Source organism: Lathamus discolor, chromosome 10 (genome assembly GCF_037157495.1).
Source record: "Lathamus discolor isolate bLatDis1 chromosome 10, bLatDis1.hap1, whole genome shotgun sequence".
Taxonomy (NCBI): Eukaryota; Metazoa; Chordata; class Aves; order Psittaciformes; family Psittacidae; genus Lathamus; species Lathamus discolor.
The window spans coordinates 4,107,943-4,132,287 of NC_088893.1; the positions used below are offsets into that span (position 1 = coordinate 4,107,943).

General features: G+C 39.5%; 1 protein-coding gene across 8 annotated transcripts; it reads left to right on the forward strand.

The window, feature by feature from the left end:
- Nucleotides 1-1,043: 1,043 nt before the first annotated feature.
- SPDL1 (spindle apparatus coiled-coil protein 1) lies at nucleotides 1,044-22,417 on the forward strand. Of its 8 annotated transcripts, none has more exons than XM_065690731.1 (13): nucleotides 1,113-1,131; nucleotides 1,395-1,501; nucleotides 2,803-2,850; nucleotides 4,662-4,834; nucleotides 6,261-6,437; nucleotides 6,746-6,940; nucleotides 7,265-7,414; nucleotides 8,000-8,098; nucleotides 8,970-9,080; nucleotides 11,652-11,792; nucleotides 13,247-13,356; nucleotides 14,391-14,578; nucleotides 15,515-16,099. In XM_065690731.1, exons 4-13 carry the CDS (start codon nucleotides 4,676-4,678, stop codon nucleotides 16,063-16,065), a joined length of 1,881 nt encoding a protein of 626 aa, XP_065546803.1. In that variant the 5' UTR covers nucleotides 1,113-1,131; nucleotides 1,395-1,501; nucleotides 2,803-2,850; nucleotides 4,662-4,675; the 3' UTR covers nucleotides 16,066-16,099. The 8 variants fall into 8 exon arrangements, with proteins under 8 accessions (XP_065546804.1, XP_065546803.1, XP_065546807.1 ...); XM_065690738.1 differs by lacking the exon at nucleotides 1,113-1,131 and adding an exon at nucleotides 21,673-22,417 and having other exon boundaries at nucleotides 1,345-1,501; nucleotides 15,515-15,860; XM_065690732.1 differs by lacking the exon at nucleotides 1,395-1,501 and having other exon boundaries at nucleotides 1,044-1,131.
- The last annotated feature ends 1,928 nt before the right edge of the window (nucleotides 22,418-24,345 follow it).

Here is a 24,345-nt window from a genome sequence, read left to right on the forward strand (position 1 = left end):
AAAGGCAGAATCTGCTTTCTGTGCAATGGCTTTTGTTGGGAATGTTGCATTAAATATGAGAATAAACCTTCCACACTCCCTGATGTGGTTAGAGAAAACGCAATAAATACATGAATCTTGCAGAACAAACTAAAAATTTAACCACTGCTTAAAATGTAAAAATTACTCAGGCTCTCCTTTGGGGTAGAGAAAATGGTACATAGCTATGCTTGGGATTTCAACTATCAGAACTGTATGGTGAAATGCTCCAGCTGATTAATTTTGTTCATCTTTGTGGGTATTACCGAGATCTTCAATGGCTTAGAAAATCTGTGAGTTCTGGACAATTTAACACTATGAAATCCCTCCCTGATGCATGACTCAAAAATGACTAGAAATTAGAGCAAGCTTAGGAGAGAAACAAGAAAATTGTTCGGCTGACAGGCGTGCTGCAAGCACCGTAACCTGTTGTTTAGCTCTTAGTTTGGATGTTAACCTCTACACGCTCCAGGGAAAGGTCTGGGTCAATAAGATGGCGACATCTCCTCACGGGCAGGTGGCCTCAGCAGCGCTTGCTGAGGAAGGCGGGCACTGGGATAAATCACACTTATGCCGTTCCATTGTCAGAACCAAAGCCTCTCCTATGGAATGTTGTGCAGCACCACCCGCTTTGCAAGTTTCCCAGATAACACACAGCACTAGGTACGCTTTTCCTCTGTGTGCTTTCTTTGTGAGGGGGCCCTGCCTGCGGCCCTGGAGCCAGGCACATCTGCACCTCCACTCTGCGTTCTTCAGTAGATCGGGCAGTAGATCTACAGCTGGGCTGCTAACTTCACTGCCTTCTCTTTCCTTCTGAATAGTACCCATGTCTCTGCGCTAACGCCCTTCCTCACCTCCCTACTCCACACCACACCAAGCTTAGAGCGGCTTCCGTACGACACGCTCCAGAGGAACAGAGCGGCAACGCTCCCCCCTCACAAGAGCACCCCAAACCCGCCCCGCGGCTTCACCCGGGGGGCGCTGCCACCGCGCACGCGCCGGGGCGGAGCTGAGCGGAGGAGGAGCCTGAGCGGGTCGGTGGCTGCAGGAGCTCTCGCGAGATTGGGGCGGGTTCGCGGGGCCGAGTTTGAACTGCGGGAGCGGCGGCAGGCGGTGAGTTGGAGGTGCGCCGAGATGGTGCGCTCCGCGGGGACCGAAGGGTGCTGAGAGGGGGTGCTCCGCGGGGACCGAAGGGTGCTGAGAGGGGGTGCTCCGCGGGGCTCGGGGGCACCGAAGGGCGCTGAGAGGGGGTGCTCCGCGGGGCTCGGGGGGCACCGAAGGACGCTGAGAGGGGGTGGTCGGCGGGGCTCGGGGAGGGGAGTGGTGTGTTCCTGTCTCCTTTCTGCGCTGCAGCGTCTGAGATCTGCGGCCTGCAGGTCTGTTCCTCGCTGGGTCTCGTTGTTGGGGCCTTCCGCTGTTGTTCCTGTGGGGAAAAAAAGGCTGTTTTGTGTCCTGCGGCTCCGGAGGTGCTGCGCTAACTGAAGTGGGTTGAACGCGCTCCCCCTCTGCCGGTTTTTTCCCGTAGAGTTAACGGTATGGGCAGGGGGACTCTTCTACCAGAACCGGCCGGAAGCAGCTGCTCGGGTGGGAGCTGCTGAGAGGACGTGCTGGGGCTGGCCAGCCCGTCGCTGCAGTCCGTGTGGGACTCGCTCACCAGGGAGCGGGTTTTGTGGGAGGCGAGGAGCCCTGAGAACGTTTCATCTGGCGTGTGCCATCTGGGAGGTGAAGACTTGGACCTGTTAACGTAGCTGATTTGGAGCGTAATGGGAATACCTGCCTTACGGGAGAGAAACTTAGTAATGATGTTAGCGGTCAGAAAACCGCATAGGCGCTTGCGAGCAGATCAGGCCAGAGAGAGCCGTTAGGTGTGACTCTTGGGAACAGCACTTAACTACAAGAGCAGTTAGTGGGAAAGGAAGCTTGTGCCCCAGAATAGTGCTTTTTTTACATACCTCCTACCCCAGTACTTTTATAAAGGAGTGCTTAAATGGTTGAATAATCAAGGACCAGAGCCGTCAGCACACAAACAATCGTAAAATGTTTGAAGATAATTAACCAAAAGTAAGAAACTCTCGTAACTTCTGGTAGGATAAATAGAGAGTGATTTCTATTATGTTCTCTCCTACCTGCTCATCTTGCTACTTTTTAAAGCATTATTTTCAAGTTAGTTTACTTAACCTCATATATAATACTAAATTGCAGGTAATTACCTCCCTGTACAATACAGCTTTATGAACAAAGCTAAGTGGGCTTGTTTATTTTCATCCAGAATTGAAAATGAAAACTTGAGGATGTCTGTGCTCTAAAGGCACCTTTGATGGTTTAAACTTCAACTATAAAATTAAAGCCTAACGTCTTTTTTTATGACATCTCTGTGTAAATGGTTTATGAAGAGCTCAAAGATGTATGTGAAACTGGAGGAGAGCCTTTTGAATAGACAGAAGAAGTAGGAGGGAACAAGCCAAAAATCCCCAAATAACCCTTAAAAATTGTGTGTGCTAGAACGAGGTGACCCAGGGTGTAGTCTGTTTACTTGCCCCACAGGCCAGTTGCAGGTCATCTATCCTTTGGCAACATTGCCTGCTTGCCTGTTTCTAAGCTATCTGACAGCTGCCTCAACTCCAATTTGAATAAGATTTGCATTTCTGTGGGGTTTTAGCTTGTGATCTGCATTTTCATGAGACAGCCCCAGGCATTAAGCCTGTGCTGAGAGGACTGTGCTGTAATGGCAGCTTGAACTCATCTGGACTAGACAACAGTTGCGCTTTTTTCTTATTTCTAAAGGTGGAGTACAAGAATAAAGTCAAGAAAGACTTAAATGGACTTCTGAAGGTGAGTTAAAAATGTAACTCAAGTTTGGCTTAGTAAACTAGAAGCTATCAAATTGCTATGTTGCCTCTATACTGGTGTTTGTTCAGAAAATAAAGCTCTTTTTAAAATTCTGTTAATGATGTAATTAGTATTAATTAATCTTTTTTTTTTACTAATGTGAATGCATGCCTGGAGTGATTAACCTATGTGCTTGAATTGATTCATCTAACTGTTTAATGTTTCATTATTGAATTGTACCTGGCCTTGCAGTAGTAATAATATTGTTTATTCTTACATGTATGCAAAATTCCTGTCTTTCAGTGGCTTACTTTAGCATAAGTGTGCAAAAGTAGCATTTCAAACTTTGCAATGGTTAGATGTGAAAAACTGGCTTTGGAGCCTGGCTGGATGAAGTCTCTTTGTGTTAAACTTTGATAACAGTGACAAGTGATGGAAAATGAGTAAACCAGAATTTAATAATTTCTATCTCATAGCTCATAAAGGAATTGGCACAGTGTTGCTTCGATATACTCCTGCATTTTAAAGTTGTTTCCATTTATAGGAAGCTAGGTAACCAGTAAGAGTTAGCCATGTAGAATGAGAGATAGCAAAAATAAAAAGTGAAGGCTGTACATTACAATAATGACTCTTAAAAATACTCTTCTGTATTGAGCTGTGAAACTTGCTGTTTCAGTACCAGGATCTTGCTAGCATACATGAGAATAATATATGTGCCAGTAAGAAATGGCAACAACTAAATTCCTTATGTAAAAAAGCAAAAGCACGGAATAAGACCTTCAATGAAGAATTATGTTAATCTTTGAATTATATAAAAATGTGAACTTTGGCTTTGAAAAATAAACTGCAGGGGTGTTCTATATTTGTATATAATTGGCTCTGAATGCTTTGAGGGAACTTCTGGATTTTGTTGTTCAGAAGCCTGAGTTGATTAGTATTTTCTGTCTTAATAGGATTTGTTTGCAGTGTGCTGGTTTAGTAGACTTGAGTGCAAGCAGTCATGCAAGCTTATGGTGTTAATTTAAGTTTTATTTTTTTAAATTGCTTGTTTGGACTTATTTTGACTAATTTTTGCAAGATTCACCTTTACTTGTGTCTTCTGTTATGATACAGGAATAAAATGGACGAATTTTCTGAAACATAGTAGAGGTGGTAATTATTAAGTAGGTTACATGCAGCAGGTTACCTTAGGTTTAAAGACATGGAAGACTCCATTAAGCACTGTAAACAAATGAATAAATCTGTGTTAAACTTCCTTATCTTTTGACAGGTTCTCTATTTTTGGCTCTTTGTCTTTATCTCTTTCTGTATCCCACATAATGTTACTAGGAGTAAACTATCCTCATACAGCTACCTAAATGGATTTTACATCTTATTTGTATACACGAGAAATGCCATATTTAATTGTGGGTTTATTCCTAATACCACAGGAAATACTGTTAGCCATATACATAGAAGTGTATTTTCAATGTTATTTCCTAACCTTCTCTTTTATACATGGCAAGATAGCTATATGAGTCCTAGTGGGCTAGGAAATTGGTCTGTACACAGGAATTGTTTAGGACATATTAGTTGTTATATTAGTTAGGACATAGTTAGGTGTTAACCGAGTTTATTGAAGAAATAGTTATTACTTTACTGTTCACAGGAGTATTTGTTCATGGCTATCTTTTTTTTGTGTGTGTGTCTTAATGCAAAAATACATCCTTGTATCCTGATTAAGACAGGAAATCCAATCACTTCTTTCAGATTAACTGTTGTCACTTACTGCAGTGTGTTTTTTAATCCTTTCTGTGTTTGCTATGTTGAAGTAGAAGAAGGAAGAAAAATGGAGACTGAGACCATTTTAAGCCTTAAAAACCAACTCAAGGAAGCAGAGAATGAACGAAGAAAGGCAGCACAATATGGTTTGCATTTATTGGAGTCCCAAAGTGAAGTTCAAAATCAGTTGGATGAAACACGTCGTGAATTGACTGAAAAAACAGAGGTGATGCTTTAAACCGAGTAGAAAAAGTAGTCAAGAACTTTGTTTTCAGTCTTTTCTGAATGTCACAGGTGTTTTAAATGCCTTTTAGAGTCTAGATTAATTTTAATAAGACTCTTAGTGTAAATATTTTAGAGAGGGCTTTTCATCTCTTCTCTGAAGATATTCAGCATAATTTTATCGAACTGGGACAGGGTTTCATAGCCTACTGTGCATCAAGCATTTGCGACCATGCAGGAATATAAAATTAATATCAAGTGCTATTTTTGTCTTAAAGTATGTGGTTTGGGTATGTTTAGCAATTAATTCTTGTTGTGCTTTCCCTGTAAGCTTTGTATCACTTGAAGCTGTAAAAAGAACGCTGGCAGCAAGACTATAACATCGAATTCCTGGGGTTTTTCAAATACTCTAAATACTGAGGGATTCTGATTTGTATTAATACATTTCATTACAGCTCAGAAAAGAGTAATATAGTGTTGAAATACAGAAGTATTACTTAGTCAACCATATTCTTCATAGTAATTGTTTGAGAAATTTCCAATTGGAAAAATGTCTTCCACTTCTTGTAAACATGTTAATTTTGATGTTTGTTTGCAGCTGCAAAGCACAAGTGATAAGGAAGCAGGGCAGGATCATACTTTTCTGCTGATAACCTCCTGTGGTAGCTAGTGTGTTGAGAAGGTGCATCCATAGGCTGTGATCCTGTGTTATAAGCTGGAGCACAGTTATGGACAAAGCTTGTCTGAGCTATATCAATTGGTAACTTCCAAGGGCAGAGGGAAGGAATTATCTGCTTTTTTGCAGTGGAACAGCATCTTGTGTGGGAACCATGGTTATCCTACAGATTCCTTTTGAGCTTTTGAATCTGTGGTTCTTTTAGAAATCTGGGAGCCAAGACAGTTACCATGAGCACACGTTTTAACAGTAGGCACAAGGGACGTTGAGAGAAGTTGGTGTACTCTTCTGTAGAAGTCTGTGTAGTCTGTGGGATTTATTTCAAAGCAGTAGACATTTTAGATGTCTTTACCAGACATTGAAGCCTTGTGCACTACGGAAACACTGAATGGACTGTAATAAATTGTAACATAATTGGGTTCCGTAGTGGTAGGAAGGACACCTTAAGCTCTCTGTACATTTCTTACACTTGTAGAGAAGACACCCATGGCCTTAGTGGGGTGTGCAAAGAGATACACAGTTCCCATGAAGAAGAGAGTGTTACACAATCAAATAAGTAATAAAGTTTCGGGGCAGTTTTTGTTTTTTTAAAACACGGGTGTGATGATTCCCTAAATGGGACTTTAACAAAAGGTTGAGTGAGCTGCAAGTTTGAGGCATTTAGTATCTTGGTGCTGAGCCTGTATTGTGTAAACTGCTCCCTAAACATCCATAAATGTTACATCTAGCTTTATTAGTCTGTTATTTCTTTCAGAAATTTGAACAAGAGAAATATTCTCTCCAGAGAGAAATTGAACTCAAGAATCGAATGTTGGAAAGCTTGAGTTTTGAGTGCGATTCCCTTAAGCAACAGCAAAACATGCAACTGGATAAACAGAAAGAACAGCTTGCCAGGGTCTATGGACAAGAAATCAGTGACCTTAAAAACAAGGTTTGCCAGCTAATAGAAAGCTAAAATGTTGCTAATAGTATTTTAAAGTATGTGTTTAACTCATAAATGCACATTTACTACCAAAACAACTCAAATAGTTGCGATGTGTAGGAGCTTGCTTTGTTATTTTTTAGCCAACATCTGCATAGTTACATTGTTAATTATAAACAATTTCACAGCTTATTTTCAGGAGTTTACTCGTGCGTTGCATTTCTAAGACGCTTTCTGTGGTTAGAACAGTCAAAAGCATTGTGTGTTGCAAGAGTTTGTTATAAAATACTTATACTTAGTTATCAACTGTCTTTAAGTTGGAGAACCTGAAAGCAGAACTAGATGAAACCCGACTGTCTGAGAAACAACTGAGGCACAAAGTGGAGCATCAGAAGGAAATAATTGCTGCCAAGTCAGAAGAATTACATATCATGTCTGAGCGTGTACACGAGACCATGTCTTCGGAAATGCTCAGTCTTCAGCTAGAACTCACTGAACTAGAAAGTGTGAAGGTGAGTGACTAGTACTTCATTATTAGCAGTGGAGGCTACTGGAAGACAAAATCCCGTGCTTTTGCACTTTTCAGTACTTTGTGTATGTTGCTACCTTATGACTAGCTGACTATTCAGAGAATGTGTACTGAACAAATTGGCCTTACTAACTATATTTTAAGGTCATACAACCTCTTCAGGATAGTACTTGATATGAAAAGTAATGTCTACTGACAAGGCTTTTTGGTTCACATGGTCCTGTTTTTCCTCATACTGTTTTAAAAATATTTTATATTTTTGTTTGAGGGTTTTTTTGTTTGTTTTTTTTTTTGTTTGTTTGTTTAGGCCAGTGTTGAAGAAAAGCTGAATGAACTAGAGTACAGTAAAGAACAACTAGAACTCATAAACAGTAACCTACGTAATCAGCTGGAGCGTCTACAGGGAGAAAAAGAAGAAAGGGAAAAAGAAGTTGTTTCTTACTGCAATGCGTTAGAGGTATTCTCTTCATGTTATTCAACAATGGTAGATGATCCCTGAATGGCACAAGTTGTGCTGTTAACTTTTTAGTGAAATGTGAGTTTGCAGTGGGAGGATTTTGGCTCATCATATTTGGTATTGCTTCTTGCTAAATACTCTGTCTGTTGGCTTTCTTTTGTGGAAGGCTGTGTATGGAGATCTGTGCATGGCTGAATTCTGTCTCATAATGGGACCTTCTCACAGGTCACTGATAGAATTCTGATTTTTATTTCAAGCTTCTACTGAATGCCTTGGAAAATTTTGTAATAGGTAGTAGAGATTTGTGACAAAATAACACAGTAAGGCTAATATTCTCAGTACTGTTAGTTCAGTGGATAAACATCAAAGTTTTCCTGGAAATAGGAATAAAGTGGAATATTAAGCCTAATAGTGAAGCAAGATTGTCTCTTACTGACTAGAACTGTATGCACAGTTAAGTACCGCAGTACAATATAGTCTGCACTAAAGACATAGGAAATGAAAGAGGTAAAATCATATGATTAAATTCATACATGCATTATATCAGATGCTTCAATGGCTAATACCCTCTTTGCTTTAATCTAGAAAGCTCGTGAAGCTAATCAGGAGCTGCAGGTTCAGCTGGATCATGCAGTGCAGCAGTCTTTGGACCCTACAAGAAAAGGCAATTCTCTCTTTGCTGAGGTACAATTATTCCACAGATACCCAAAAATATGTAGAGGAGAGAAGAAATACTTCAGAAGTTGTTTTGTTTTCTTATATTACATTGAGAATATTCAAGTATTTGTACCTGATCTGGCCAGCAGGAATCCCTGATCCTCAAATGTTACTTCATTGTTGAACTGTCTAGGGACTGACCTATTGAAAACAATTCTTACGCTTGCTCTGAATTTGACAAGTTCATAAACTTAAGGGAATAACTTAAAGTTACCTTGCTGTCAAGATAGAAGATGGTACTGAGAGTTCATGACAATTCTGCCAGCAGCTTTTAGCTCTTAGTAGCTTTGTTCAGCTGGTAACTGTTCTTTAGTGTAGAAGATAGCATTCATCAGCATCTTCTTATATTTCACATACTGTCTTTTAAAAACAAGCTGAAAATGGCTGGATGTTTGCATGTTTGGGAGAATTTTTGAATTAGTTCTTTGAATAGAAGTTCAGCCACTGTTAAATGCATAGGGAGTTATTTTGTTTTCTGGCAGCACCCAGGGAATGGGTCGAATTAGTGCACAGTTAATTTTTTTTAATTTGTTTTCTCATGCCAATGGACAAAATTGTTCTACAGCAACACTGAATCATATGCAATGTTACTTGGATATCAAAAGATAAATTTGTTTCACTTTAGTGCTTAGGCTTCAGCTGCTCCAGCAGTGTGTGCTCACTTTTGTCTCGGAGGTATTGATGGTAGTGCATCATTTCAAGTATGTTTGCTGGAAAAGCAGTATTTGCAGAACCAGCATGGATTGCTGAGTAACACCTCCTTGTGAAACTCATCATCCACTTGACAAGAAGCTATGTTATCATTTTCATAGTAATAACTGTTAACAATGTTCTGTAGGTGGAGGACCGTAGGGCAGAAATGGAACGGCAACTGATCAGTGTGAAAGTAAAGTATCAGTCCCTACAAAAACAGTATGCGTTCACTAGAGAACAGTTGCAGAGAATGAAGGTATGACCATTACTGCAATACTGCAGGGTTTCCTTGGGGTCTGACAAGGTGCTGCTTCGGTGCACAGGATGGGGCTTTGGTTATCTTCTGAATATGATACAGTAGTGTGGGGGAGGGAAATGCGGGAGAAAATAAGTGAGATGTCATTGTGCTATTTGCCTTTTATGGTGCAGCCATGTTTTTCTATTGCTACTAGTGCTGCTACTTTATCCTGGAACTTCGCATTATACTGAAGGTGCTGCGTTTGCTTACTTTGGAATAGTTGTTAAATGGGTAAACCACAACTCCTGTCATTCAAACTAGCATTCAGTTAGTCTTGAAAATTGCCTTTAAAAAAAAAAATCTAATTCTTGTACTACATGAGTTGTTTACTTGTTGGATTAACTATGTTTGCTAGGAATGAATGTAAGGAAAAGGGCTTGTGCCCTGTCCTCTGATTACACCGTTCTGTTCCCTCTGTCCAGGTTGCTTTCTTGTTTTGTTTGCCCATATTTTTCTCACTCTACCTGTAGTGTAAGAAAAAGTAGTAACTTTTGTCTTAACTTTTTATTCTAGACTCCCATAAGATGTGAGCCTGTTGGTTAATACTGTTGAGAAACAAGTTAGCAGAAGCTAATTTACAAAATAATGTGAAGGGGATGCTGCAAAACTGCCAACTGTTTTCATGTTGGTCTTCTGATTTTTCCAGCTCAAGTGTGGAACCTTTCATTTGTTCAAATACTTGAACATGCAGTTTGAGGAGAGTGCTTAAATATCAATAGTGATGATAAGGAGTAACAGTGAAGATAGTAAGTCTGTGTTACCTGGCTTGTGAGGAGAAGTAGGTGGAAAATAATTAAAGACAGCTACTGATGCAGCAAAGGAATTATCTTTTACTAAAATCTGACCTTGAGAGCTAGGTACTTGAGGGAGTGGTTGAATAGGATCTGTTTCTTCAGAAATGCCCTCCTTGTAACATTAGGCTAGGTCAGCCATACTGATTGAGTGGTGTAAAAACCATTCCTAATATTGAAGGTTTTCACCAAGAACTGAGGCAGATTGCTGTCACTGTTCTTCTACTTAGTGGTTTTATTTGGAATTTCAGTTTGTATTCAGTTTCTTGCAGTGTCAACACTGGAGACAGGCAGTTTGTCAAGACAGCTCTTTTGCTTACCTTGCTATCTTGGATCCCTGTCAGGATCCTCTCTACTTTGTGCTGTGTTACGATGTTATATGTTAAAGCTCAATCTGTAGGTAACTGATTGCTTCATTCAGCAGCTGATTCCCACAGTGTAGTTAACTATTGTTGCAGCTGCAGTTGTCAGAATGCCTGACTCTGGTATTTGCTGATGATTTTTGGAAGATACGACTCCTGAGCAGATTGTAGTCCGTGCTATTGGGAAAGTTTTACCATGTCTGGTGTATTTTCCACAACCCACAGTATCCCTTACAGTTTCTGTTGAGGTTTGTTTGGGTTTTTTTGGGGTTTTGTTTTTTTTAATGTAGATAAACTGCAATCTGCAGTTCTGCCAGTTAGCAAGTGGGCTTGTAAACAAAAGGAAAACAGGTTAATGTCTGCAGGCTTGGGAAATGTAAGGATAGCTTTAGTTAGCTAGTGGGGTTAAAATTTTGCCTCCCTTATGTCCTGTAGGAGGCACAAGGAGGAGATGCCTCAGTCTTTCTTTAGCTCTAGTTTGTGTACAGTATCATTGATCTCCTTTACTAGATATAGGAGATTCTGTAGGGTAAATGCTCTTCTATTTTTCACTGTTAATCTGTAGTCTTAATTTGTTTGAGTTGGTCCTTTTCCTGTGATTTCTCTTAAGTGTCCTACAGTGTGGTACCTTATCTGTACTGGCTGGACTGGGAAAAGTGCTACAGTTACCTCTAAATCCCTGCTAAGCCTTTCTGTTATTGCATTTCGTATTGTTTCTCCACATGTTTGAATATCTGATGTATCACTTTTGACTGAATGTATAAATGCCCTTGTACTATGATGATATTGTTAATGGCATCAGAAAAATCTGCTGTAAATGCAAGACTTGTTGATAAACTTCTCCTTTTGTAATGACAGAGGGTGTTGCCTTGCTTAAAAGGGTGTGTTCCACTAAAGGAACATATAAAATTCTTGGACTGGTATTACAGAAGGCAAACTTAGTGTTATCTATACCTCAGAATCAGGGTGACTGCAAAAAAAAGTTTAAATTCATCGATGGACTAGAGTGTGTTTTCCCAAGTAGGACATATGCATTAGATGCATTTTGGCTCTGATAAACAAGTTGGACTGCAGTTGGTGACTTGGTGTTTATGGTTTGAATGTGAAATGTTCTCTGTGTGTCCTCGACACAGAATATTTATGGGTTCCTTAGTCAATATGTGGAAGGATATGACACCTCACGACCATGCTGTTCTGTGAGCTTTCAGCTGTCCTAAAGATTCCTAGTGTCAACCTATGGTAGTAATTGTGAAGAAAATATTCAGGATTAAAATTACAAGGCTTCCATACCCTAATTTTTCTGGGTAAGAGGCTGAGGTTTTCAGCCACTTAACCCAGTATCTGTTGTAAAGATTTTGTTTTCCCTTTTTTCCTAGCTGCAGATGGCTACACTGCTCCAGCTGAAAGGCTCTCAAGCAGAATTTGATCAGCTGGAACGTTTGCAGTCAATGTTAGAACAGAAGAATGGTGAGATACAAGATCTGCTTATGAAAGTGAGGCAGCTAGAAAAATTTAAGGTATGTGGGCTGTAGTTGAGTGGAGAAGTCGTAATCGGAAGCTAAAGCATGAGAATAAGGAAAGTTATGAGACCTATCTGAAATCCATGCTTATGTTTGAAAAGAATCCAAACAACTTCATTTGAGCAAAGTTCTATTTCACAGCCGGTGAACACGGGCTACTGAAGCTCAGAGAAACAGGAAATTCTATACCGCCTAGTCCCTGGGTTCCTGCATGTAGCAACTTTGTAGTTTACACGGTTACTTGTAGTGTTTAAATTCAACTATGTGGCAAAGGTCACTGGTCTGACTTCTGATTTTTCTCTTGGAAGACACACCATTTCACCTTTCAACTGCGTGTTCTTTGGCTTTACCACTTTTTGGTTTCTCAGTTATATTTGATTTCTTAGATGTTTATTTTTTCATGTGTCTCAGCTTTGCAGTTGAAGCATGCCCATTTCTAGAAAAACTGATTTGCTTCATCATCCTTTAAAGCAATTTCTTCAGTCCTCATATGAGAGTTGGTATCACCTTGTTGTATTTTTCTCCTTCCAAAATATTACAGGGCCTGTATGCACTATGTTACTGAGGTTGGTGTGTATACAGAGTTAAAACCTGTAGCTTTCTTGTGTGTATATATATATGGACTAGTTTGGCTGTTCCTTATCACAGCTGTGGCATGTAAACTTAACATTACCTTATGCATCCTCTGTTCTGCATTTAACCAGGGTGGCATAAAGCTGGGCTTAATCCTTTTCAGTAAGCTATTGGACAGCTTGATAGCTTTAACAGTTCTGTCATATATAAGCTTGATGAGTATTTTTTTTTTTGTCTCAGCGCTATAGATAAGTAGTGTCAGGAAATTAAATAGTTGATTAAATAACCATCTGAAGTACTGGCAGTATTAAATCTTGAGTACTGCTTTTTCAAAAAAACCCAAACAACCCCTGAAACAGCCCCTCCCCCCCCCCCCCCCCGAATGTCACATTACTGCTGTATTTTATGGGAAGTTACTTGTGTTAATGGCATCTTTACTATGAACCAACTTTCTTGTTTAAGAAATGTAATTGATTTTGAGGGTTTGGCCATTGTGTTCCTTTGGGGTACAGCTGCTGAAGCTTGGAAATAAAGACTGAAACAAAATCCCTACAGGTTAACTAAATGGCCTGTATTTTCTAGTTGAAAGGAAGATAACTGCTCTTCAGTGCTGCTTGAAAACCTTCTAAGATTGGGCTAACTTGCTCTTTGTATTTTTCTTTGGGTCAATGAGAGAGAACTGTCAGTGTCAGTGCTATCTGACATTTGTAACCAGTGAGGAAGTACTTGGAGCAACTGAGCTCTCTTGTATATTGAAATGCCTCTATGATGAGGCTTCCCCATAGAAATACATGCAAACTGTCACCTGAGGACTGAGTTAAAGTTCTTCTGAAAAGTCCTTATTTGACAACCTGATTTCTTTTTTTTTTCTTTATCAGACTTTGTATGATAATATGGAAGAATCCAAAGCTAGTTGTAGATCAAAAGGAGGGGAATCTGAAGATGGTTACTATGTGGATTTACTGCAAATGAAACTTGACAACTCAAAGTAAGTACTTAATGGTCCAAGGGCTAGATGTTGCTTGTAGTCTGGTTATCTTCTAGCCACTTGGTCTTATTCTCCTTTTTTTTTTTTTGCTACTGTTTGTATGTAATCCACTGATTGTATGTGTAAATATACTCATTGTCTTATTCTCTAATGCTGTGGAGCCATCCTGTCTTTGTTGTGGGACTGTGAGTTATTGCAGACCTACTTTTAATTCTTGTTGCCTTCTAGAATTCTTGTTAATGCTCCAAGATACAGGCTAATTGAGAATTAAATAAAATAATCTGTAAGGGAACTGTGTTAAGCTTCTTCAAGACTACAGGGTGTATGTATGTATTCTTTTCTAAAAAGAGCCAGATAATAACAACTTGTAATGTTTGTTGTACTTTTCAGTTGTGTTCGTTGGCTGGTGAGTTTGATATCTATCAATTAGAAAGTACATAGTCTTCAGGATTGTTTTTGACCCCTCAGATTGAAGTATTGCACATGCAGCAGGAGGCCGTGGTCTGCTGCAGGATTTCCTAAGTCCACTGTGGCGCTGTTACGAGAAACTGGCATGATACAAGTATTTTGGAATTGCCAAGGAATGTGGATTCAGTGCTTATGATGTGGAAGTTAATGCCCTCTGAAACAGAGGCAAGGACATGCACTGAGTATTAACATAACTGGTTTTGTGTTGGGTATTTAAAGTAACACCTCTGTGTAAAGTTTGTTTTGTCAGTTACAGAAGTAGTTATAGTAATTTATATGCAGGAAACTTATACTAGAAAACCCCTAGTGAAAGAGGGTATTTCTAGGTTACGGAAGGTTTTCTAAGCCAGCATACGTCTTTGTTTTTAACATGAGTTTTATCTCTGGTAACTAAACTGACTGTTCTATGAGAAGTTCAAGTGAAAACTTTCTTTGTATTGGAAGAGGTCTCTTGCATTGCCTACTACAGTATAATCCCAAATTTTATGTGCAGAATGCTTAGTTGACTTTGTCTGTACTGCTTTACTAAGAACCTGTATAACTCTATCATTTTCGTCCCACCCCAGCAAGGAAACAGAAACCTTGAAAAATGAACTGTCTTTGCAAAGGATGAAGGCCCTGCATGAGAGCCAAAGAGTTCTAGAAGTTGAAAGGAAACTCTTTGCAAATGAGAGGCATTTGCAAGCTTGTCAAAGTGAAAATATGAACTTGCGAGTTAGGCTGGATGAGCTAAAAATGAAATATGAACCTGAAGGTAAATACTACTCTTCTATATGGGAAAAATGAAATCTCTGGTCTTCTCAACGTTTGCAAGGTGAATGACATTAAACAGGAAACACTGGATTAGTTAAGATATGAACTAATATTTAAATGGCTGCCTCTGTGATAATAACCTGGTCCAAAACCTGCTGAACTGAAATAATAAAGTCCTATCTTTCTCAAGGACCTTATGTCAGTATGTATACAAACACTGATACTGGGAGACAAAAAAGTACATGTTACAGTGTTCAGCAGTTTTATAGATAACCACAGTCAAGTAGGTGGGAACAGATTCTCAGGAGATGCTTTTCATCAAAGTAGTAGTATCTGTTAATAAGAAGTGCTGGGTTTCTGAATGCAGGCAGCTTGAAAGGAGCTTTGTGCAAAGCATTTAGAGGAAAAACTGCTTAGTGGCTCAAGCTAATGTGGATTAAGTTTTGACAGCGGAGGCTTGCTCAAAAACCAGCTGATAGCTGGGTATATGCAGAAATGAGGGAGTTGCAGCTGGTGGTGGAGAATGAATGGGGACCCAGAGGGGTGAATTGCATTTGATGCTTGTCCATGCCCAAAGGATTTAATTTTGAAAACCTAGTTGTGGAAGCTTACCTCAGGAGTCTCCAAAATAGAAATAATATAATAGAGCATTCCCATGTAGTGCAGATCATGTAGTTTGAAAGCCTTGGTAAAAAGGTGGAGTAAATGGGGAGAAAGAATTTTGTCTCTTTTTCAACCTAACATCTGCTGGGGTGCTTACTTACTGTGACAGGTTAGATCAAGGACAGTCTTTAACGGATGTGAGTTATCTATTAAGAATTATTCCAAGGTCTTTAGTCACGTAAAATGTACTTTATTAGCTTTATTCTGAACATGGTGGTGGACAAGTTAACTCCAGCTTCATTTGTGTACAAAAAATATATTCCTTTTTTCTTAGAATTATTTAAAGGTGCTAAAATTAAAAAGAGGAGGGAGAAGACTCCAGTGGACAATACTTGTGAGTACTTGGACAGCAAAAATACTTCAGTAAAAGAAGCTGCTCATATTCAGTTGCCAAGTAAGGAAGAAATCAAGATGACTTCCATGAATTTGGAGCAGAGTGGTGCTTCACAGAAAAAACATGATCCTGAAGCAGTGCCGGTGAATATGGCTGTTCAAGTAATGCAGAAAGTAGTTGAACCTGAAAGAGAAAGGAAGAGAGTTAAAATTGAAGATAAGAATCATGAAGCCTTTACTTCATGTAGCAGAAGTGGAAGCAATTCCTTGACTTCAGCTGCCCCCAGGTCAGTGTCAGCTTCTGTCTATGGTCAAGGCAATCAGCACAGACCTGCATCTCTTTTCTTTCGCTGCATGAACTATGCTATCCACTTCTTTATCTATTTCCTCAGTGTTGCATGCAGTGTAATTCCTCAGCTCCGGCTGCCTGCGTTGAACCTCTCAGTACCTTTAAGAAAGACTAAGATGATGACTAGTAAAAGAGACTCTTGAAACTGTAACAATCTTTGAAATAACTTTTGCGCTGCTTGAGAATGCTGAAGGTGTGCACGTAGCATGACAGCGTGCCCCATTTCCTCTGATGTCAGAAATAGCTCTTCTGTTTTCTTGGTCCCTTCAGAGCTCCCACATGCCTGTTGCATATCACGTAATAAAGGCAATAGGTATCATGCTTCAGTTTCAGACTGAATTTCAGCCTTCATCAACTTCAAGATTTAGCTGAAACCCAGAAATTATTTTAAGTAATTATTAACCTGAATTAGATGAACAGAATTTGCATTGTATGAGAAAACAGACAATTTAAGATGCTTTTTGTCAGACAAATGACTTCCATAATCTGGATGCATGATAACTAGAAACACAACTGGTAAATTAAGATCAAGTTTTTTCCCTGAACAGAATTTCAGTTACTTTTTGATAGATGAAGTAGCTTCAAACAATAATTAGCTCAAACTTTTTTACCTTGGTAAAAGGAATGCTTATTTCTCTTTCTTAGCTGATGCTTTTGTGTTCTGTTCATGTTCATAATCTTTGTAAACATGTGTTTGCGTGTTTGGGGGGGGCATCATAATTTAGATACTTAGAGCTTAGAACCTGGTAATGTCTGCTAGTAGAAATAGTTTATTGACTTTAAAATGACAGCAGCTTGAGAGATGGAGGAAGGTATAACATATGGGAATTTGTGTGGTATACCCTAATCAGTGGCACTTATTGTTAACTGGATTGATATTTTGACTGTCAAATCAGTTATTGAAGGTTGCATTGGATGCGATAAACAGTTTTAAAGTAACCAAACAGCACGATGTTCTGAAACAGTCTGGAAAGAATATGGCAGAATTGGCACTTTAAGTGGCCGTGTCAAAATATATGGGGACTTGCCAATGAGGAAAGATCACAGAGGTCAAATGTGGGGGGTGCAAGTTGAGAGGAAATGCTGTGTAGTTTAGTGATGGTCTTGTGTTTTGGTGGTGTTCTGTACACATCAAGGAACAGATAGCATGTAACCAGGGTGTGAAGAGTTCAAGTGATTTCCTCCTGTTTCTTTTGGAAAGTAAGATCCAGTGTTTGCCAACAGGAAGTTGTTGGAAACAGTTTATGTGAAGCAAAGGGGGAAAGCTACCAGAGAGAGGGGGTGAGGAAAGTATTTTTTGGAGTTGATGTTTGAAAGCAGAGTGAGTGGAAAAATGTATTAGAGGAAGGTGAAGTCAGTTCATAGGGTTCTAATTTTGCACCCACTGCTGCTGACTCAAATAAGAAACAAATCACAAATCAATGGATTTAAAAAGTAAAATCAGCAACACAACAGGGGAAAAAAAAGTTGCATAACTCCATATAAGCTTTTAAGTTGTTTTCAATGGTGGTATGAACCTGTGAAAAGCAAATCCAGGCAGAAGGTTCCATTCATATTTTTATGCTAATGAACTACTAACTCCCCAGTTAGTGATGATGGTAAAATTGAGGATTTACTTAATCCTCAACCGTTATCATTTATTATGAAATAGGTAAATCCTGATAAAATCTGAGTATTTAAGAGGCTGGGTTTCTAAACTCTAAATCCCTGGCGTGCTCTGTGGTGGATGTGGCCAAACGTTAGATAGGAATACAAGCTAAATACTAAGACACAAAAAATATGGACAACTCGAGCAAGAACAGAGAAAATGCAACCTGAAAATGGAGACTTTGGGGAGGAAAGAAATGTTGGGCAGTTGTCAGTGTTTTACTTTGTGATGCTCCAGCTGAGAAGGCTGTTGTGGTCATTGGGGGATATTTTTGCAAGTGGAGTAGTTCTTGTGCAGCCATTAGCCTAGCTGTATCATCACTGATCTATGAAATGTGGCAGTGAAAAGTCATAGTAACTGTGAAAGGATTGCAGTCTTCATTTCTAGGAAGGGTTGTTTGAAAAGCTGTTATCTTTGCAGAGGGGGTGATGAAGTGTTCAGAAGTGATCTGTATGTACCGGTATGGGTGACAGATTTCCGTATTTGAAGCTGCGTCTTTGCTGATGTGATTAAGATGAGGCTGGGTAACGGGGAGCTAAGAGCATCTGTCTGTATCTGCAGCATGTGTGTGTACTTAAAGCGAGTAAAAACTGGAATAGTGGATTTAGGTGGTGGTGGTGATTGGGTTATGGCATGTGGGTTTTGAGAACATACTATCTGAGAGTAAAGATTGAAATTTTAAGTCATTATTAATTGTGAATTGCTGCTGTAGTTCAGGCAATACAAAGGTTATAGGCAGTGATGGCTTGTATGAGGGCAGCTGGTCAGTAAAAAGACACAACTCTGCACTGAAATCCTTTTCTTCATGTTTCACACTGATATGCAAATACCAGACCTTGCTGCCCAACTTAGTTAGCGTTTAGATTTGAGCTTGTCTGCTTTAGTTTGATCTCAAGAAGGGTTTGTGTGCCTAAGAGCTTATTTGCTCTTTTAAATTTAGTTGGATTATATACACCAAATCCACCTCATTTAAAGATGATCCAAATGCCTGTAGCCATTTGGCTCAGCAGGAGATGTGGATAACTGTTCTCTCTGGAGCTTTAGTCATGGTGTTCATCCTCAGGAAGTAAAGCTCCCATCTGATGACACTGCTTGATCTTCCTCAAATGGATAGAAGGAACCCCCATTACACCTAATTTTTGGAGTCTGTGGAGTCAAAGCTTGATAGAATTGTGTCATAGTTTCACAAATGGTTCTTTTTCAAGTGAGAGTGTTTAACTGCCATCTCTTTCTGATCCATCCCTTGCCCCGTGCTAACACTTGATGAAATGTGCCAATGCTGTTAAGGGGATGGTTAATGCTGTGAGCTGGCCTTGGTATGAGGACTGTGGTGGGTTAATGTCTTGCTGCCAGCTGCCCACCCAGCTGCTGTCATTCCCACTCTTAAACAGGATGGGAGAGAAGAGAAGGTGGAAGAAGCCTGGGGGTTGAGGTCAAGACAGGGATCAATTAGTCATGGGCAAAGCAGACTTGGGGAATAGCTGGAGAATTCATTGCCAGTTCCAAGTAGTGGGACAGCGAAAAAGAATAGAAACTATCTCACCCCTGATCCCCAGCCCTTCTTTCCAGGTTCTACTTTACTCCTTCATTTCTAACTTCTACCTTTTCTTTATCATGTGGCGCAAGGGGAATGGGGGTTGCAGTGAGTTCATAACATTTGGTTGCTACTGCTCCATTGTTATCGTAAAGGTTGGTAGAAAAGAATTAATCTGAAGGTGATGATCAGCTCTTGAGAATCTGCTATCTCTGTAACCTCACTCATTTGTCCCTTTTCTTGTGATATGTGCCAGTCTGTAGACATGATCCGTCACACACTAGTAAAATGTGTTCTTTACAACAAAAATTAATTCAGTATGGTAGGTAAAGTGTGGTTTAGCAACTCGGGCTGCAGAATAATCATCCCAAGGTTTTTGCAGGCCAACTATAAAAGATTTAGAATGAAAGAGGAAAGAATTATTTGCTTGTATTGTCCATTGTCACATTAAAGCTCAATGATTTGAATATTCAGGCATTTTTGAATACTCACTGTCACAAACTAAGGATTTTGTAATGAAGTAGATTATGGTGATTGATTGCTGATTTAGAAAAAAGCTGTCACTAACATAAAAGTGTAGCTTATAATGTGAAATGGCTCGTTTCATTTTCATAAGCCAGTGTCAGTTCTCTGGTAAAATCACTTCAGATATTTACTAAGGTGGCTGTAGTCTGAGGAAGTTAACTGTTTGCTGCCTTGTGTAACCATCCTGGTGTGCTTTCTAAGCATACAAAGGTGATTCTTTTCTCTCTTCAAATAAGAGATTCTAACAGTTGTTTAATGCTATGAAGCAATCTTGTGTTTCTGCTATGAATTTGATTTCCACAGTTCTTACACTGTACATTAACAGAATTACCTAGTAACGTAGAAAGGGAGTATTTTACATAAAACCCGATCGTGCTGCTTTAGAATATAATTTAGTTCAATTATATTTTGACTTGGCTTTTTGGTTTGAGTTATTTCTTTGTTCTGGATTTTTACAGGAAATTCCTGCTGGAAATTATGGCTGCTGGAGTACTGTTTCTGGTGGCCTTGGACAGAGGTGTTTTAAGGTAGCATAGTGGAGGGACAAATGAAGAGCATCTACCACAGGAACAAGCTCTCCATCCCTAGTTAGAGGTGTCAGGGAAGCATGGGCTGGTGAACTCCAGACTAAACACTAACCAGATCCAGATTACCCAGAATGGACTTTGTCCCTTTCTGAATAATTGCTTCTTGTGGTAACCATATGATTATTGGGCTACTTGCAAGTAGCAGCACATCCAAAATGGAGAGCAGCTGGGGAAAAGCCAACCGTAGACAAAAATGATTACCCATTAGAATTACAGGGGTGGACTTAGTGTAGAGCAGTGGTGGGGTAACACTGCTGGCCTAGGAGGATGCATAGCAAAGCATAGCTTCTTTTCAGTCTGTTGAGGTATAATATGTAGATTGCTTGCAATGGATAAGAATAGTTTGATATATTATTGAATGGAGAGCAAATCTGTAGTTAGACTTCCCAAAACCAATTTGTTACAGCTCCTTTCATAGTCCTCATCTTCAGCTATGTATCTCTGTTGCAAATGCATCTCCCGCTCTTCTTGTTTGGAAACCCATTACTGAAAGCAGCTGTATTGCAGGAGGTTGTTCACTGGAGCCTCTTGAGATCACTAGAAATCCACAAAGTCACTAGAGAGTTGCTTTTGCTAGTGTGGTGATAGATTAGCATAGTATTTGTGTTGGTATGTGATGTTTTGTTTGGAATTTGATTTTTTTTCCATAACTTGTTTGGCTTGTGTATGATAGTCAACTCATTATAGGCGATTTGGCTGAGTGAATACCATTATTCGTCAGTTTGTTCTAATGACACATTTCTGTGATTATGAAGTGATTATGAAGTAATCAAAACACCCAGCTGTGCTCAGATGTCTAAATCTCATTGTTACCTTTCCTCTAACAGCGGTGTGGCAGTTGTGTTACCATTTACAGTCACAGCAGAATGAAAGCATGTCAGTGGCAAATTATGTCATTCAGAGTCTGAAAATAATTGTTTTCCTGTTTTCCTGTTGAAACAACTTAGTTTCAAATACTTCGGCATTAAGATAAAGACAGTAGTAATGCAGCACTGAGGGGAAACTAGTATATTGCTTTCAGTGTAGTCCTTGATTTGGTTGTGTGAAAGCAGAATGTTTGACTTCATCATGCTTGTGTTCCATTGCTGGGACTTTTCACTTCAAGTTGTGCTTTTGTGAATGATTTCCTGTATGTGCATGGCACAGGCACTGTGCATTTGTGGGGTTTAAAGGCTGATCCCAACCAGTTAATATATTTTGTGACCTTTTTTACCCAACATTTCAGCAGACAAGGGCATTGGAGGGGAAGGCGATACTTTAAGTGATAAGATGTGACTAGGACTGATATAAAAATGCTTTATATTAGTCTCGTTTTACTCTTAAGCACTGCTTGCTCTGTCTTAGCACATGAATGGACTTGTATGCCAGTTGGCTTGTTGACTTTGCTTGAAACTCTTATCTTAGCCCTGTTTTTCAATAACAAAATGTGTATTTAGAATGGTTGCTTTGCCTATAGGTTAACAGCTGAATCCAGCTTTGAAACTACGGAAAAAGAAGATGAGAAAGAAAATAAAATCAAAACAGAGAAGAAAACGCAAAAGAAAAAGTACACAACGTTGTATGTATCTTCTAAGGCAACTTCTGGAACAGAGTGTGCTCAGCAATAACAGTTGTGGAAGGTGCCTCAACAATTTGGAGTCCTGCTTCAGCAGGAAATACTGAGTAAACTGATGTCACACATGAATGTACAGATTCCAAACTTCACTATTGATCTGCCCTGCTCTGCGAAGAGTATGGTGGCATTAATGAGAGTTGCACTCTTAATACCTTACAGCATCCCAGAGGGCATCTGATAGTTCCCTGGGACCTGAAGTGGTACCTTGTCTTGAAACTTGGCTAAATCTCTAAACATGTAGTAGTTGTTACTTGTTCGAAGCACAGTGCTATTCTGAAAAATCTTGCTACAGGTCTCCTAACATATCGTAAGACAGGGGTCAGCCCTGAGCAAGAGAGTCTAGACAGTTTTGATGCAGAAGTCAGCTAAGCCACATGCTCCTGAATTTCTTCCCTCCTGGACTCAGAATTCTTAATGGTTTGGTTTTCCTCCTTATATGTTATCATTCAACTTTCAGACAGACCTGATTGCAGAGGTGCATGTTAACCTTTATGTATTTTTGTGGGACAGTATTCTTTTGAAACTACAAATTCTTTTATCTGTACCAGTATTTAAAATAAACCTTTATTTCTCTTCCTTTCTAAAATGTAGTCCATATTGCATTTGCGAGTTTTCCACCATCAGAATACTTCTAGATAATGTACAAATCTACCTTGTAGATACCATGTCTGGAGTTAAGTAGTCTGTAGAAACATGACGGTGTTTGTTAGTTTGTGGTGGGGGGAAGTCAATGTGTTGTGGTTTCTTGCATGAAATAGTGTAGGAAGCTTTTGGAGAAATTGCTCACTAGATGTGCCTGATGAATCTGTGAATGCTGTTGGGATGTGCTCATTTACAGCTGTGCCTGGTCAGAAGCGGTGTTGGAGTCTGTTAACTGTGCACACTGAAGTGCTTTTGCTGTCAGTTGCTCATCTCCATATGTACTGAACTGTACCATTTGAAGTGGCACAGAAGTGACTGAAGATGTGGCTTGTCACTTTGCAGTGCAGTTTGAACTTGTTACCAGCACATTTCTACATAGTTACATTTAGGCACTGCTGTTGTTGAACAAGATAATCAGAAATCTATGCATCATAGAATCTAATTGTGGCATGTCATCAATCTAAGAAGTTACTGTTACTAATTAAGTCTGTGTAAACTGAGAATATCTTATTTGTTAACTTTTATTGGGATGTTCCATGACATTACAGGAAGAAAATATGTATCTATGGAATTGTTCTTGCTACTCTCGACTCTGACTACACATATGAACATTAATATTACAGTGAAGAAAGTGTTTTTCATGCTACAAAATATAAGAAAGCCTTTTTCATGCATGTGGTGACAGCTTTGTTTACTGTTGCTGTACTGAGATGCAAATAGCGTAAAAATGAAGTACAGAATTGTACAGAATTGCTGTAATAAGAGAAAAACCTGCAGTAATTTGACATCAGGTGTATGTACTTCAAACAGAGCACTGAGCTGTAGACATCTACCGAGACAGTTAATGGTGTGTTTAGCTACTTGGCATATGACACTTCTGTTTCATGGCATTTATGACTTATTCCAATTAAAAAAGAACAACATTAGGGTGTTATTTCAATAAATGAATAGATCTGATCAGAGGTATCTAGTTATCCTGAAACCAGCCCTGCTGTTGCTTACTTTGAGTAGGTACCACCTTATGTAACACTTGCATGCTTATCTTTTGCAGATTCACAGCTAGCAGGTGGGGGAAGATATTTGGAATTCAGGGTGCTGTGCTGCCATAACATGCTTCAGGTATTGTTCTTCAAGTGCATGAGAATACCTGGTGTATTTTTCTTTATTTAGTTACATCAGTTGCTTTCTTGCAACTGTGCTGACAGGTCTTGTCATGTAATACAATTCAGAGCCAGTTAAATGCAACTGCTGTGTTCTGGTTAAATTCTTCTGTGTTATGGAAATGAGCATAGCTAAATATTGAGAGAGCCAGCACTCACCAAGATGTTGTTTTCTGAAATTGATAGCAGTATTAAGCAAAAATTCTCTCTTCTTTTGCCACCTCCCCATGAGGTAAGTTCTGCCCATGAATTCATAAAGATTTTTAGCTTTTGCAGTAGCAAAGAATTATCTACTCTACTGAAAAAGACTTTCTGCCTGGAAAAAAGACATCAGGAAAAGATGACAACGTATGTGAGAGCAACGAAAGATTACCTGTTCACTGTTTTCTGTGGAATGGTAATTGCACAAACCAACAAGTACTTGGAATAAAACTCTCCACTGAAAAGGGAGTAACTATTATCCTGAATTCTCTAGAGCCATGTTGAGGTTTGCCCTCTACTGCAGGGTTACCATGCATGCTTTACTCTTTGGATGCATTTTCCTCTTCAAGCTGAATAAAGATTCTGTTGCTCAACCATTTGTTAAATCTATCACCAGGGCTTTGTCATACACGGGAGGTTGTCTGAGCTGACTTATGGCAAAGTGGTGGTAGGTCTGAGTAGCTGTGAGATGCAAAAGCATCAGCCTTGTAGTAGGAGTTAGTAGCTAATG